This window comes from Brassica napus, chromosome A10 (assembly GCF_020379485.1).
Source record: "Brassica napus cultivar Da-Ae chromosome A10, Da-Ae, whole genome shotgun sequence".
NCBI classification, from domain to species: Eukaryota; Viridiplantae; Streptophyta; class Magnoliopsida; order Brassicales; family Brassicaceae; genus Brassica; species Brassica napus.
The window spans coordinates 18,636,768-18,649,314 of NC_063443.1; the positions used below are offsets into that span (position 1 = coordinate 18,636,768).

Genomic DNA, 12,547 nt, shown 5'->3' on the forward strand with positions numbered 1-12,547 from the left:
GATGTACCATTAGTGTCCACAACGTTTTCAATATAAAGATTGTGTAGTTATAGAGCAGAGCTGGAGTTTCAATAGAAGAAACTTTCCAGTTTAAAACATCCAAAAATGTTCCAGGTTTCGCAATAATACACTTACACACATTACATGACACATTGATTGATTGGTGACTAAGAAAATTAAGCACTGTTGGAGAAATTGAAATAATGTCATTAGGACGAGCAAAGTCAAAGATACATTTTAAACATCCAAGACTAGTTCTAAAACAGAGAATCGTCTTAGTTTATAAAGAAGAACTTTCCATTTTAAACATCCAAGAATGTTCCAGGTTGCGACAACACACAGATAACATGGTACATTTCAGGATCTCTTTAGCTAATGCTACAAGAACAAACCTACGCTGCCAAAAGAAACTCTCATGATTAGGTAATAACCGAAAGAATGATCTGATCTTACTCCAAACTTTTGTAGCTTTTCATCTTCTGAAAAACTCGGCTTAGGCTGTAAACAAAAAGTTACCAGAATATGTCAGATTCTCACCATTTTCTCTGGAGAAATCCAAACGGAAGTTTAACTTGTAAATGATGCAGTTTAACTTGTAAATGATGCATACCTTGGGAAGAGAAACAGACAAAGGACTGTGACTAAGCATGGTTTTGTGCTAGCAGCAGAAGCTGACGTTGACCTGTTTGCAACAACAACAAAAAAATAGTTGTTAAAAGGATCTCTTAATCTTTTGTGTCTGAGAGAATAATGCAACGCATGGAACATGAAGCTGTGTAGAGTTTTTTTTTACCTAGCGACAATGCTAGCAACAGACTCAGTTTCAAGACCAGAACCATAAGCAAAGAGCGGGTCATAAGGTGAATCTCCATAGCTCATAGGCAACTGCTCCGTGTTTCTGAACCATGTAACAGGAAGCTTCCCACTGAAGCCATGGTCTCCAAAAAGAGCATCAGTGATACCTTGCCCTTCTGTTCCCGGTAACCAAGCTGCAACCAACGCCTCGATGGAAGCAACGTAAGGTTCCATCACAAGCGGTCTGCCTGAAACGACCACAACCACGCATTTGACAGCCTGACAAGTGGAGGTTACGATGGCTGGACCAGGATCCATCATAGTTAGCTTGTCGCTATCTCCAGCTGTCTCTGCATATGGAGGCTCACCAACGGCAATGATCGCGTAAGAAAAGTTGTTCGACTTGATGAACTCAGCACCTGGATTTTGGCTGAAGACAACTTCAGTGCTTTGATCAACAGCTGATTGTATAGCGCCAAGAATTGTAGTTCCTGAAACAAGATGATAGCTATTGTATTAAGAGCTACTAGAGGTCATTACCCAAGCCGAAGTACCTACCTAAATATGAACCGAAAAAAAAACGAAACTGGATCCAAAGCTATACAAAATTATCTGAACGGGACTTATGAGCTTAATAGTTTGGGGTTCGGTATAACCCGAACCAAAATCTGAATTAGGATTCAAACATATCCAAAATTAGTTAAATATGTTAAGGTGGTTTAACTAATTTTTAATTAGATTTGTGAATAATTTATATATTTTGAATTCATTTTGTCAAATTTTTCAGGTTTAAAAAAAAAAAAATTTAGGACGATTTCAGGTTACAGTCCGGTTGGTTCGGTTAATCCGAACCCGTTAGTAAAACCCGAATGGGACTTATGAGCATAATACCAAAAATCCGAAAATCAACCAAACCGAAACCAACCAAGCCTAGCATAAACAGTCATCATAGTCAAAGATGATAGCACTAGTTACCCCTTGTGTTCTTGTTGCCGCTCAACCCTTGCCAAGTTATGGACCAACCACCACATTGGTAACCTAAATTATCAGCATGAGTACCAGCAACAAGGATCTTTGAAGCCTTCCTTGGAAGTGGGAGCATAGGATTAGTTTTGTTCCCGTTTTTCAGCAGCACAAGAGACTTCCTAACAGCCTCCCTTGCCAAGTCTCTATGTGCCTAATAGAGTTTGAGAACATTAATACTTTGCTCAGGGAATAATAATACTCAAAGCAAGCAACTGACCTGGCTTCCTAGTTCATTTGAAAAGCTGTAATCAGCCAAAGGGTTCTCAAAGAGACCCATGGTGAACTTGACAAGGAGGATTCTGCTGACAGCATCATCAATCCGTGTGATGGGGATTGCTTTGCTCTTCACCAAGGAGAGAAGATCATTGATGAACTCGTTGAAGTTGAAAGGGACCATGACCTGCAATATTATTTCAGATAATGAGTAAAATTTTCTTTATAATCAATGCAAAGAGTGTCTGTGAAGTTTGGAAACACTAAGACCATGTCAATGCCAGCCTGGATTGCAGCTCGGACAGAAGCTGTGTAGTTAGAATGCGGCGGTGATGATATCTTATCAACGCCTTGCCAATCCGAAATAACAAAACCCTGCACACATCACAGACAAGATAAGTTGGAGTTAACCCCTAAAGCACGCCAATGAAGCCATGGATAACCCCTAAAGCACGCCAATGAAGCCATGGATATGGATGAGGAGGAAAAGAGTAAACAGACCTTAAACCTAAGGGTACCTTTCAGATACCCTGTAATGAGCTCAGTATTGGCATGCATCTTCTCACCATTCCAGCTAGAATAAGAAACCATCACAGTGGAAACGCCTTTGTAAATTGCATCAGCGTAAGCAGGCATGTGAATGCTGAGAAGACCGTGTAGATCAGTCACTGTGTTGTTCTCGTTGACTCCTCTGGTTGTCCCACCATCTCCCACATAATGCTTGGCACACGCTGCAACTTTATCCCTATAATCAAAAATTCAAAATGAACATAAGTCTCTCATATCAATCACACTTTAAATTTAGTTGGAAACAGCCTTTTACCTTCCACCAACGAATGGAACTCCGTGGTTATAGTTGGAAGGAGGCTCTCCTTGTAAACCAAGTATGACATCAGTCATGTCTTCCACAACTTTGTGATCCTCGCTGTAGCTCTCATAACACCTACCCCATCTAGGATCTCTACAAACCTTTAAAACAAGCGAGTAAGTAACAACTTTCTAATTAAAAAAACGTCCAAAAGTAAACAATGAAGATAGAAATATTTACTGCAATGCAAGGAGCAAAGGTGTATGGAATCCCAGTGGCTCTGACTTCGACTGCAGTTGCTGCTCCAATCCTCTTTACCAGGTCAGGATCCCTGTGAAAAAAAAAACTCAAATCTATCAGCAGAAGAAACATGCAGAATCAACCAAGTGTTAATTAGCAGCACTTGCCTGGTGGCTCCAAGACCAACATTGTGAGGGAAGATGGTAGCGTTGTAGACATTGTTATGGCCGTGAACGGCATCAATGCCATATATCATAGGAATGCCCAGACGGCTAACAAGAGCTCCCTTTTGATATTCGTTTATCATATCAACCCAATTCTGAGCAGTTGCCTGAGGGAGTGGAGAACTCCCACCACCACTCAATACACTTCCTGTACATAACAAAAAAAAACATCTTTAGTTTTCAAGTGTTCACACTGTACATACACTCAAGTATTTTAAGCATGAATCAAATAAACTAGCCAACCAAATTATCAGACTTTTTTAAAAATATAATTCAAGAAATATGTTTTGTTTTGGGCATACCGATGAAGTAATCTCTCATTACGTTGATAGTGGCAACACTTCTGTCAATCTGAACCATCTGACCAATCTTCTCTTCAAGAGTCATTCTACCCAACAAGTCCACAACTCGATCTGAAACCTTCTGGTTGGGGTCCTTGTACAGCACATACTCTCCCTGCCCATTACAAACCCACACACAACACATCCATAGAAGAATCCCTACGATCCATACAACTTTGCTCATCTTCCCAACAGTGACCAATCCTGGGAGAGAAAAAAAAACAAAACTTAAGATGACAAAAGAGTTTTCATTTCCTTAGCTTCTCAGCAGCAGCCAAACAAGAATCAAATAAAAGCAACTTTTTTCACCAGTGAAAAAAAGAAAGTAAAAAAAAAGCAAGCATTTTTTACATAAAGAAACAAACTTTTTCTAGATTCACTGTTCGAGTTTCAACAAAGATGAACAAGCCCACTAGTAAAGGATCTTTTTCTCATTTTTCTTACTCATACAAGATTCAAAGCTAAACAAAAGTGAGTAGCAGCTGGATACATGTAAGCAGGAAAGAAGACGCAAGATACCACAGTAGAATGGAGTAAGAAAGAAGAACTTACTGGTGAAGAAGAAGAAGATTACAGCAACACTAGAATAGTAATCTGCAATTAATTTTCAAATTTATAAAAGTGAATAATAAAGTAGTTAACAAACGCTTTCGAAGCAGATTGAGAGTATATAAAAAATGAATGAGTGAGATAGAGAGAGACGTATGATGCAGTTGTTCTCTCTCTCTCTCTCTCTCTTGAAACGTGGGTTGGCTCACGTTTTCCCACAAAACATCTGTACCTGACGACGAACCAAAGCGACGTCGTTTCTTTATCAAAGTGTCTTCCTTTTCCAGAAAAGAAATCACTTTTATTATCACCGAAAGTATCGTAAATGCTGCCTTTAACTGCAAAAAAAACTCAAGCTTTATAACACAAACTGTAGACACGTGTCATTCGATCGACAGGGAGAGAATCAGATTCCTCTGAGAAGACTCTAATCGAAGATACTTGGCCTCGCCGCCGCGACAAAGGAACCATTTTGGAATTGCTTGAGGAGTCTGAAAGGAGTTAACTTTGATTCTCGTACTCGAATCTAAGCAAATGGCGTCTTCGTTCTGGAACATAGCTTATCAACAAGCCATGAGAAGCGGTGTGTTTGTGGCGAAAGTCTACTCCTTTCTCCATGTAACCACTAACTATCTCGCCTTCCCTGCTTATGCTTTTGGTCCGAGCATGATCCCCACGCTTCATCCTTCAGGTAATGTCGTGCTGGCAGAACGAATCTCCAAACCGAGTCGTGGAGATGTCGTTGTCTTTCAATCTCCTGAAGACCCTAACAAGCTTCCGACCAAGAGAGTGGTGGGACTTGAGGGAGACTCTGTAAGCTTTGTGGTTGGTCCGGGGAAGAACGATGAATCAAGAACCATTGTGGTACATTAACCTTCTTCTTTTGTACTGATTGTCGGAAAATTGGGTTTGTCTTTAGTTGTAAACCTTTCACATTAGAAGCTTTGTACTTTATGAAACTTTTAGCATTGATGGTACTAATAAGAAATGTTAATGCTACAATTTGTGTAGATACAGTTTTGCTTTTTAGTTTCTGTCTGGGCATTGGCTTTTGATCTGTTGACTTTTTTTTGGTTTAGGTTCCTAAAGGGCATGTGTGGGTGGAAGGTGACTATATTCAGAACTCGAGAGACTCTAGAATCTTTGGTCCTGTACCTTATGGTCTTATTCAAGGCAGAGTGCTTTGGAGGGTATGTATCTATCTATATCATAAGTATGTTTAATTGCATTTCTTTTTATGTGGTCTTTAATTATGGTATCAAATGATGTGTAGGTTTGGCCATTTCAAGATTTTGGACCCATTGGACCACCGACCACAACTTGAGAAATATGGGAGTTAGCTTGGTTGGTCGGTTTGTGAGTTTAGTAATCTGGTTGTTAACCCAAGTGAGTCCGGCGGTTAGCTATATAATGGAGAGATTGATACCATGTGAGATCACACTATAGAATAGTGTTGGTGATTTGCTGGTGTTTGATACCTTGTATGTAAGTTTATTACAAGTAAATGATTCATTTTGATTAGATGCTGATGAACTAATTGCCAAGATTTTAGCATATAATCAAAGAATGAGTATCCATTTATGTTTATTACATGTGAAGGTTATATCTAAAATTGTTAAGTTTTCTCTTGTCCACATAAATTGCGAAAGTTCGGAAGCTTTGCTCTCAAGCGAAAGGCTTTCAGTTCAGAATCTTTGCTCTCAAGTCAGATTTTGGTAGTGGAAACTGTCTTCAAGATCATAAGTTAATGCATAGACGTTGTGAAGTATGTAAGCTCTTGACTAATTTTCATTTGTGTGATTAGTCTGTGTTGCTGCTGCTGCTTTGTTTGTGAAAGGTTAAGGGTTAGTAATGAACAACACATGTATGTATGTATGTATGTGTTTGCGAGCTTTTGATTCACCGTTTCTTCATCATAGCTCTTTGTGATTGCAGGACATCTACAAGTGATACTATATATTTTGACTCAGTGAATTAAAAACTACCGAAAAGAAGTCAGTGACTCAGTGAATGAATTTTAAAAGTTAGGTGAATATTAACACACCGAAGCACAATGTGGTAAGTGAGCTTTTGTAATGTGTTAAACTGTTTGGTAGGCAATCGTTGTTAACATGCATTCAACCGTCATTCTCGGAGATTTGGACATTAAGGTACATTTTGCTAGTAGTTAACAAACACTTAACAATCTTTGTTACCAACTATCATTCTCGGAGATTTGGACTTTAAGATAGGTACATTTTGCTAGTAGTTGACACACACTTAACAGTAGTTAACAAACACTACAACGTCCTTATCTCTTCCTCTATGAATAAAGATTACAAGTGCATGTCTATCTATATTTCAACATCACAAATATAAAAGAAAGAAACTAAAAGCAGCGACGACCATGGCAAGAGAAAATGAGAATCTAGAGTCATCATACCTCGCTCTCAAGACCAAAGTCACAATGATGGAGAAGGAACTAGACCGTTTGCGGAAGTTAACGTCGGAGATATCTCATTTCATGTTCCTCGACGATGGTGTTAACCTTGGTAACTTTTCTCAAACCGAGATTGATAATCTAAAATCAAATTCACGCAAGATGATTACATGTTTGAGTAGACAGTTATGGCATCCTTACAAAAGTGTCAACAACGAGGCAACTCTTGGGGGTGAGGTCCCAAAGGTACCTGGATTCCCAATGGTAAAGGAGAGAACTGTTTATTTGATGGATGAGTGGTTCATGGATCCATCTGATAAGGAGGATGAGATGAAGAAGGCCTGTGAAGGAGAGAGCAGCAAGTCTGGTGGTGCGGCAATGGGAAAGGAGAGAACTGTCTATTTGATGGATGAGTGGAGGAACATGGATCCATCTGATAAGGACCATGCCTAATGAAGCAGCTAGCTCTGTCGGATAATAAAAATTAATGTCGTCTTCAAATAAAGTTGTTGTTGTTGTGTCTTTGCATGCTTATATCATATTTTTAGTTTCTTGTTGTTGTGTCTTAATCTTCTGTGTCTTTGTTTTTGCATATGTTAACCTAAAATAATGCAATGTTTTCCCATTGCAAATTGTTTGAAAATAAGCTTATATTTAAATAATAATTAAGAGAAATAATAAGTAAGACAAGATAATTAAAGACAAAACGCAGCGCAAAACATGGCGGCGATAGGTAATAAACAGACACGAAAGAAAAAGACTTAAACGCGTTTAAGTAAGACTAGTTCAACCTCCTTCTTCCTCTTCAGCGTCTCTTCTCTCCTCTAAACCTTTGACCTCACTCTCCCCCCATTAAATTAAAATTAACATTTATCTCTACGGTTTATGCAACTGTAGTGCTATTAAACTATCCTATCCTCTGTTCTATCCTCAGATCTCTCTGTTCTTGTGGGGGTGATTCTTGCATCCTTCTCTTATAAATTCACAAACTTTCCACTACCCTTTTGATATTTCTTTCTGTTTCCTTGTTTCCCGTTTTAATCTTCTAGTCAAATCTATTCAATAGACCCGAGTAGTAGTAGGCTTTATCAGTTCATCTGTGTAGAAATTTGAAAGCTTTGGTTTTTGATCCTTGAACTTAACATAGAAAGGGTTTGACTTTCAATGAGATTAGATTGTTTTTGATCGTTTTGTCATCAGATCTTGATTCTGGATGGGTAATACTTGTGTTGGACCAAGCAGAAATGGTTTCCTGCAATCCGTTTCCGCCGCAATGTGGCGGCCACGAGATGGAGACGATTCCGTTTCTCAGAGTAACGGTGATACCACAAGTGAAGCTGCTGTTTCAGGAGAGCTTCGTTCTCCATCGTCACCTGATCACCAAGTCCTGAACAAACCTCCTGAACATCTCACAATGCCAAAGCCAGTGGAGACAAAGGCCAAGTCCGATGTACTAGAGACTCAGCCTGAGAGTCCAAAACCGGAGACAAAAGCTGATGCTTCTCCAGCTAAGCCTAAGAAGCCTAAACACATGAAGAGAGTGACCAGCGCAGGCCTCAGGACCGAGTCAGTGTTACAAAGGAAAACAGAAAACTTCAAGGAGTTTTATTCTCTAGGAAGGAAACTAGGACAAGGGCAATTCGGGACGACTTTCTTATGCGTGGAGAAGGCCACAGGGAAGGAGTTCGCCTGCAAGTCCATCGCCAAGAGGAAGCTGCTGTCCGACGAGGACGTGGAGGATGTGAGGAGGGAGATTCAGATAATGCACCACTTGTCTGGTCACCCTAATGTCATTTCCATCAAAGGAGCTTATGAGGATGTTGTGGCGGTGCACCTTGTGATGGAGTGTTGTGCAGGCGGAGAGCTTTTTGACAGGATTATTCAGCGTGGGCATTACACGGAGAGGAAAGCAGCTGAGCTCACTAGGACTATTGTTGGTGTGGTGGAGGCTTGTCACTCTCTTGGTGTTATGCATAGAGACCTCAAGCCTGAGAACTTTCTGTTTGTGAGTAAACATGAAGATTCTCTTTTGAAGACTATTGATTTTGGACTCTCCATGTTCTTTAAACCAGGTTTGGATTCATTGTTACTTGTAGGATGTTTTAAAGAATTGTGATCTTTTAATCATTCAGTTTCAAGATTTTTAATCTTTAATCCTCTCTCTTTGCAGACGATGTTTTTACAGATGTTGTTGGTAGTCCATACTATGTAGCTCCTGAAGTTCTTAGAAAGCAGTATGGTCCTGAAGCTGATGTGTGGAGTGCTGGTGTGATTGTGTACATTTTGTTAAGTGGAGTTCCTCCATTTTGGGCTGGTAAGAAGTGTTATATATATAATTGAATAAGATACACTCTGAATAAAATCTTTGTTTCTTTGAACATTCAGAATCAGAACAAGGTATTTTCGAGCAGGTCCTCCACGGTGATCTTGACTTCTCATCTGATCCCTGGCCGAGCATATCTGAAAGTGCAAAAGACTTGGTTAGGAAAATGCTTGTTAGGGATCCAAAGAAGAGACTAACTGCACACCAAGTACTATGTAAGTTATTTCAATCTGAAGTCATTGCCATCTAGTAATGTGTTGTCTCACTGCCATTTAGTAGATATATTGTGATGTTGAGTGCATTTTTGCTACCGTTCTGTTTCTCATGATGTTTTGCTTGTGAACAGGTCATCCATGGGTACAAGTGGACGGTGTGGCTCCTGACAAACCTCTGGATTCAGCTGTTCTGAGCCGTATGAAGCAGTTTTCTGCAATGAACAAGTTCAAGAAAATGGCTCTTAGAGTAAGTGGATTCTCTTCTTCTTGTTCTGTATGGGAAGAAAGAGACAATGCATGTTAAGTTTACCTCTTTTTATGCCTTGTTGTAGGTGATTGCTGAGAGCTTATCTGAAGAAGAAATAGCCGGCTTGAAAGAAATGTTTAATATGATAGACGCCGACCAGAGCGGTCAGATAACTTTCGAAGAACTCAAGGCAGGACTAAAACGAGTAGGCGCTAATCTCAAAGAGTCAGAGATTCTGGACTTGATGCAAGCTGTAAGTTATAACCCCTCTTGATAGTTTGCTTGGATTTTTAGTTTATCTGGTGTGGCTTTCAATGTGTGATGATGTTATTCAGGCTGATGTGGACAACAGTGGAACAATAGATTACAAAGAGTTCATTGCCGCAACATTGCATCTAAACAAAATAGAGAGAGAGGATCATTTGTTCGCAGCCTTTACATACTTTGACAAAGATGGGAGCGGTTACATCACACCAGACGAGCTTCAACAGGCTTGTGAGGAGTTTGGTGTTGAGGATGTCCGCATAGAAGAAATGATGCGTGATGTTGATCAAGACAATGTACGCTCCTTAAAGTCTTGTTGAGTATTTTGGTGATAAATGATGAGAGTGATGAGCATATTGAATGGTTGTTGTTGTTTTTTTTTTTTTGCAGGACGGGAGAATAGACTATAATGAGTTTGTGGCGATGATGCAGAAGGGAAGCATCACAGGAGGTCCAGTGAAGATGGGACTAGAGAAAAGTTTTAGTATTGCTCTTAAACTCTAAGTTTCAGTCTATTTAAAAAATTACAAAAAACCAAAGTCAAAGACAAAGAGTTTCTTTTGATAATATATGATTGATTGTATTGAAAACAAATGCACAAGCCAAGATTCTCTATTGGATTCTCAAGTCTAGTTGCATCGTGTAGTAGTTGAGCATATAACAAGACTAGTTGCAGTTACCTAGGTAACAGAGAAAGTAGATTAATACTATAGTTTTAAATCTTCACCACATGTTGGACACTGAGCCCAATTGTGGTTATGAACGGTGGTAGACCAGATCCAGGGATAAACACAGCTTTTGGAATATGTGTCCACAAGGCAATGCAACCACTAGAGAAGTGTTGTGATCTTGTTCGAATGTGTGTGCTTGTTCACACATGGTACATGTATTACATGGTATGCTAAGATTAATCGACACACCTGGAAGATCCCATCTACCAGCTTCCCACTCTCCACCTACTGAGCGATCTCTCATTATAACAACTGTGCCAAAGGCGTGGTCACCTTTGAGCCCGAAAGGCACCGATCCTAAAACACCAATAGCTTGAGCAAATTCAGAGAAGACCTTAGCGACGTCCAACCAATTCTCATCAGTTATAGCATCATCAACATCGTCATCGTCCAACCAGGACGGTGGAGATTGATAGATAGCGTCTTGGAGTTGGGATCTTGAGTTGATAGCTTGTTGCGGTAACTTGCTCTGACGGCCGTAAGTCACCCCTGGTTTAATGACCTGGTCGACAAGGACGTCCCCTTTGGATGAAAAGAGTCCTGGTGAACTCTCTGCCCCTGACTTCGAAGTATGGCTCTGTCACCGCCTCGTTTCTAATGATCTTCCTTGGATAAACCTCAACGATCTTCCCCACCATGTTTTCTTCTTCTTTCTTAACCTAAAGAAAGTTTTCTTGAGAGGGATGTTTGGAGGATTGATTATGTATTCAATATATATATATATATAGTTTCTTGTCTTCTACTAGTTAAATTTGTAGGAGACCTAGAAGGAATGAGTTATGATCTTGACATATATTCGACGGTCCAGAACTGTTTCAAAATTGCATATTTTCCAATTTCAGTTATGTTAATTTTCCAGGGTTTTTCTTCCCGCTTTTGTTTCTTCCGTGCGCCAGAAGTTTAGAAATAAACCCCTAATTCTTCTTCTTTCCTTTCAATACAAGGTTCTTGAATAAGATCCGATCTAGCACTTTTTTTTGTGATGGAGATTACGGAGAAAGTTTTAGCTCCACATGAGAAGCATGTTACTGTTAACTTTGACAGAAATTAAGCCATCAAAGATCGAGAATGGTAGTATTAAAGACACTTCTCATCAAACTAAGTCCAGTCCAGTACATAGTCGGACATTAGCAGGTCAATTGCCTTCAAATCTTAATGCAAACTCAATGATGCAGATAAACATTTAGAAAATTTCCAAATATCTTTATTTTATATTTGTATATCTAGATAATTACTTTTTATTTGTATTTTCTATATTTTTATCGTTTTACTATTTTAACTAGAACTAGGTGATTTTCCCGTGCTCATGCACAGGAATAAATATTTCTAAAGTAAATAAATTATAATAATTGATTGCTACTTACTTTTAATTTTAAATTAATTTATAATTTATATGCATCATTTATATTAATACTATTATATTACTTTAATTATACATATGATTTTATATATGTTATATCTAATCGGTTTTGTTGTTTTTCAGTCGATTTAGTCATCATTTGGGTAAATTAGATTACATATATGAATTCAACTGTAATGTTTTTTATTCTATATATATTAAAATGTTGATTAATTTCTTATTTGCATTTAGGTGGTTGTTATCTTAGATATGTAAATAAATTTTAGGAAGATTATGTATAACTTAAGATATATTGTGCTTAGAATGAAATAAAAAAATAAACTAAAGTGTTTGATTCCAAATTACATAAATTTATATAACGAAACGATAATATTCTGAAGTCTCATGCATATATATAAATTTTACAAAAAAACTAAATTGTAACAGTTAGTTAATATTATATTTTCATTTTTAATATGTTTTGAGTTGAGTTACATATATTCTTTCAAATTCAAATAAAGTATAATTTTTTTATTATAATTAAGTTAAATGTGCATGTATTTTCATAATATTTATCAAATTATATTTTGTTTAAAAAATTATTAGTAAATAAAGCGATGATCAATATGAAGTTACATGCGTAAGTAGCTGATACATTTTTGAAAGCTCATGTACACATATCAATATTTACAATGATTAAAATATTTTAAAAATTCTAAATAACTTTATGCCGTTGATTTATTGAATGGAAACTAAAATTTATTTTAAATCATCTTAAAAATGAGAATTCAGATTTGCTTTGGTATTTTGATT

General features: G+C 38.1%; 3 protein-coding genes across 6 annotated transcripts; 2 read left to right on the forward strand and 1 right to left on the reverse strand.

The window, feature by feature from the left end:
- Positions 1-186: 186 nt before the first annotated feature.
- On the reverse strand, positions 187-4,576 carry LOC106419470 (beta-glucosidase BoGH3B). 2 transcript variants are annotated; one of them, XM_048742614.1, is made up of 13 exons: positions 4,429-4,576; positions 4,200-4,241; positions 3,609-3,851; positions 3,250-3,454; positions 3,083-3,173; positions 2,858-3,003; positions 2,536-2,779; positions 2,305-2,409; positions 2,039-2,221; positions 1,771-1,972; positions 794-1,286; positions 611-682; positions 187-498 (listed from the first exon to the last, which is right to left on the reverse strand). In XM_048742614.1, the coding sequence occupies exons 3-13, from the start codon at positions 3,829-3,831 to the stop codon at positions 450-452; spliced, it is 2,013 nt and encodes a 670-aa protein (XP_048598571.1). In that variant the 5' UTR covers positions 3,832-3,851; positions 4,200-4,241; positions 4,429-4,576; the 3' UTR covers positions 187-449. The 2 variants fall into 2 exon arrangements, with proteins under 2 accessions (XP_048598571.1, XP_022549381.1); XM_022693660.2 differs by having other exon boundaries at positions 4,350-4,515.
- A 35-nt stretch (positions 4,577-4,611) lies between these two features.
- Positions 4,612-6,112, forward strand: LOC106419471 (mitochondrial inner membrane protease subunit 1). Of its 3 annotated transcripts, none has more exons than XR_002654731.2 (4): positions 4,612-5,060; positions 5,276-5,386; positions 5,470-5,681; positions 5,846-6,112. XR_002654731.2 is itself a non-coding variant. In XM_013860265.3 (3 exons), exons 1-3 carry the CDS (start codon positions 4,731-4,733, stop codon positions 5,518-5,520), a joined length of 492 nt encoding a protein of 163 aa, XP_013715719.1. In that variant the 5' UTR covers positions 4,612-4,730; the 3' UTR covers positions 5,521-5,783. The 3 variants fall into 3 exon arrangements, 1 of the variants encoding a protein (XP_013715719.1); XR_002654732.2 differs by having other exon boundaries at positions 5,470-5,677; XM_013860265.3 differs by lacking the exon at positions 5,846-6,112 and having other exon boundaries at positions 5,470-5,783.
- Positions 6,113-7,348: 1,236 nt separating this feature from the next.
- Positions 7,349-10,296, forward strand: LOC106419405 (calcium-dependent protein kinase 1). The gene is made up of 7 exons (XM_013860186.3): positions 7,349-8,687; positions 8,786-8,929; positions 9,001-9,153; positions 9,285-9,400; positions 9,486-9,653; positions 9,736-9,960; positions 10,055-10,296. The coding sequence occupies exons 1-7, from the start codon at positions 7,829-7,831 to the stop codon at positions 10,166-10,168; spliced, it is 1,779 nt and encodes a 592-aa protein (XP_013715640.1). The 5' UTR covers positions 7,349-7,828; the 3' UTR covers positions 10,169-10,296.
- Positions 10,297-12,547: the final 2,251 nt, after the last annotated feature.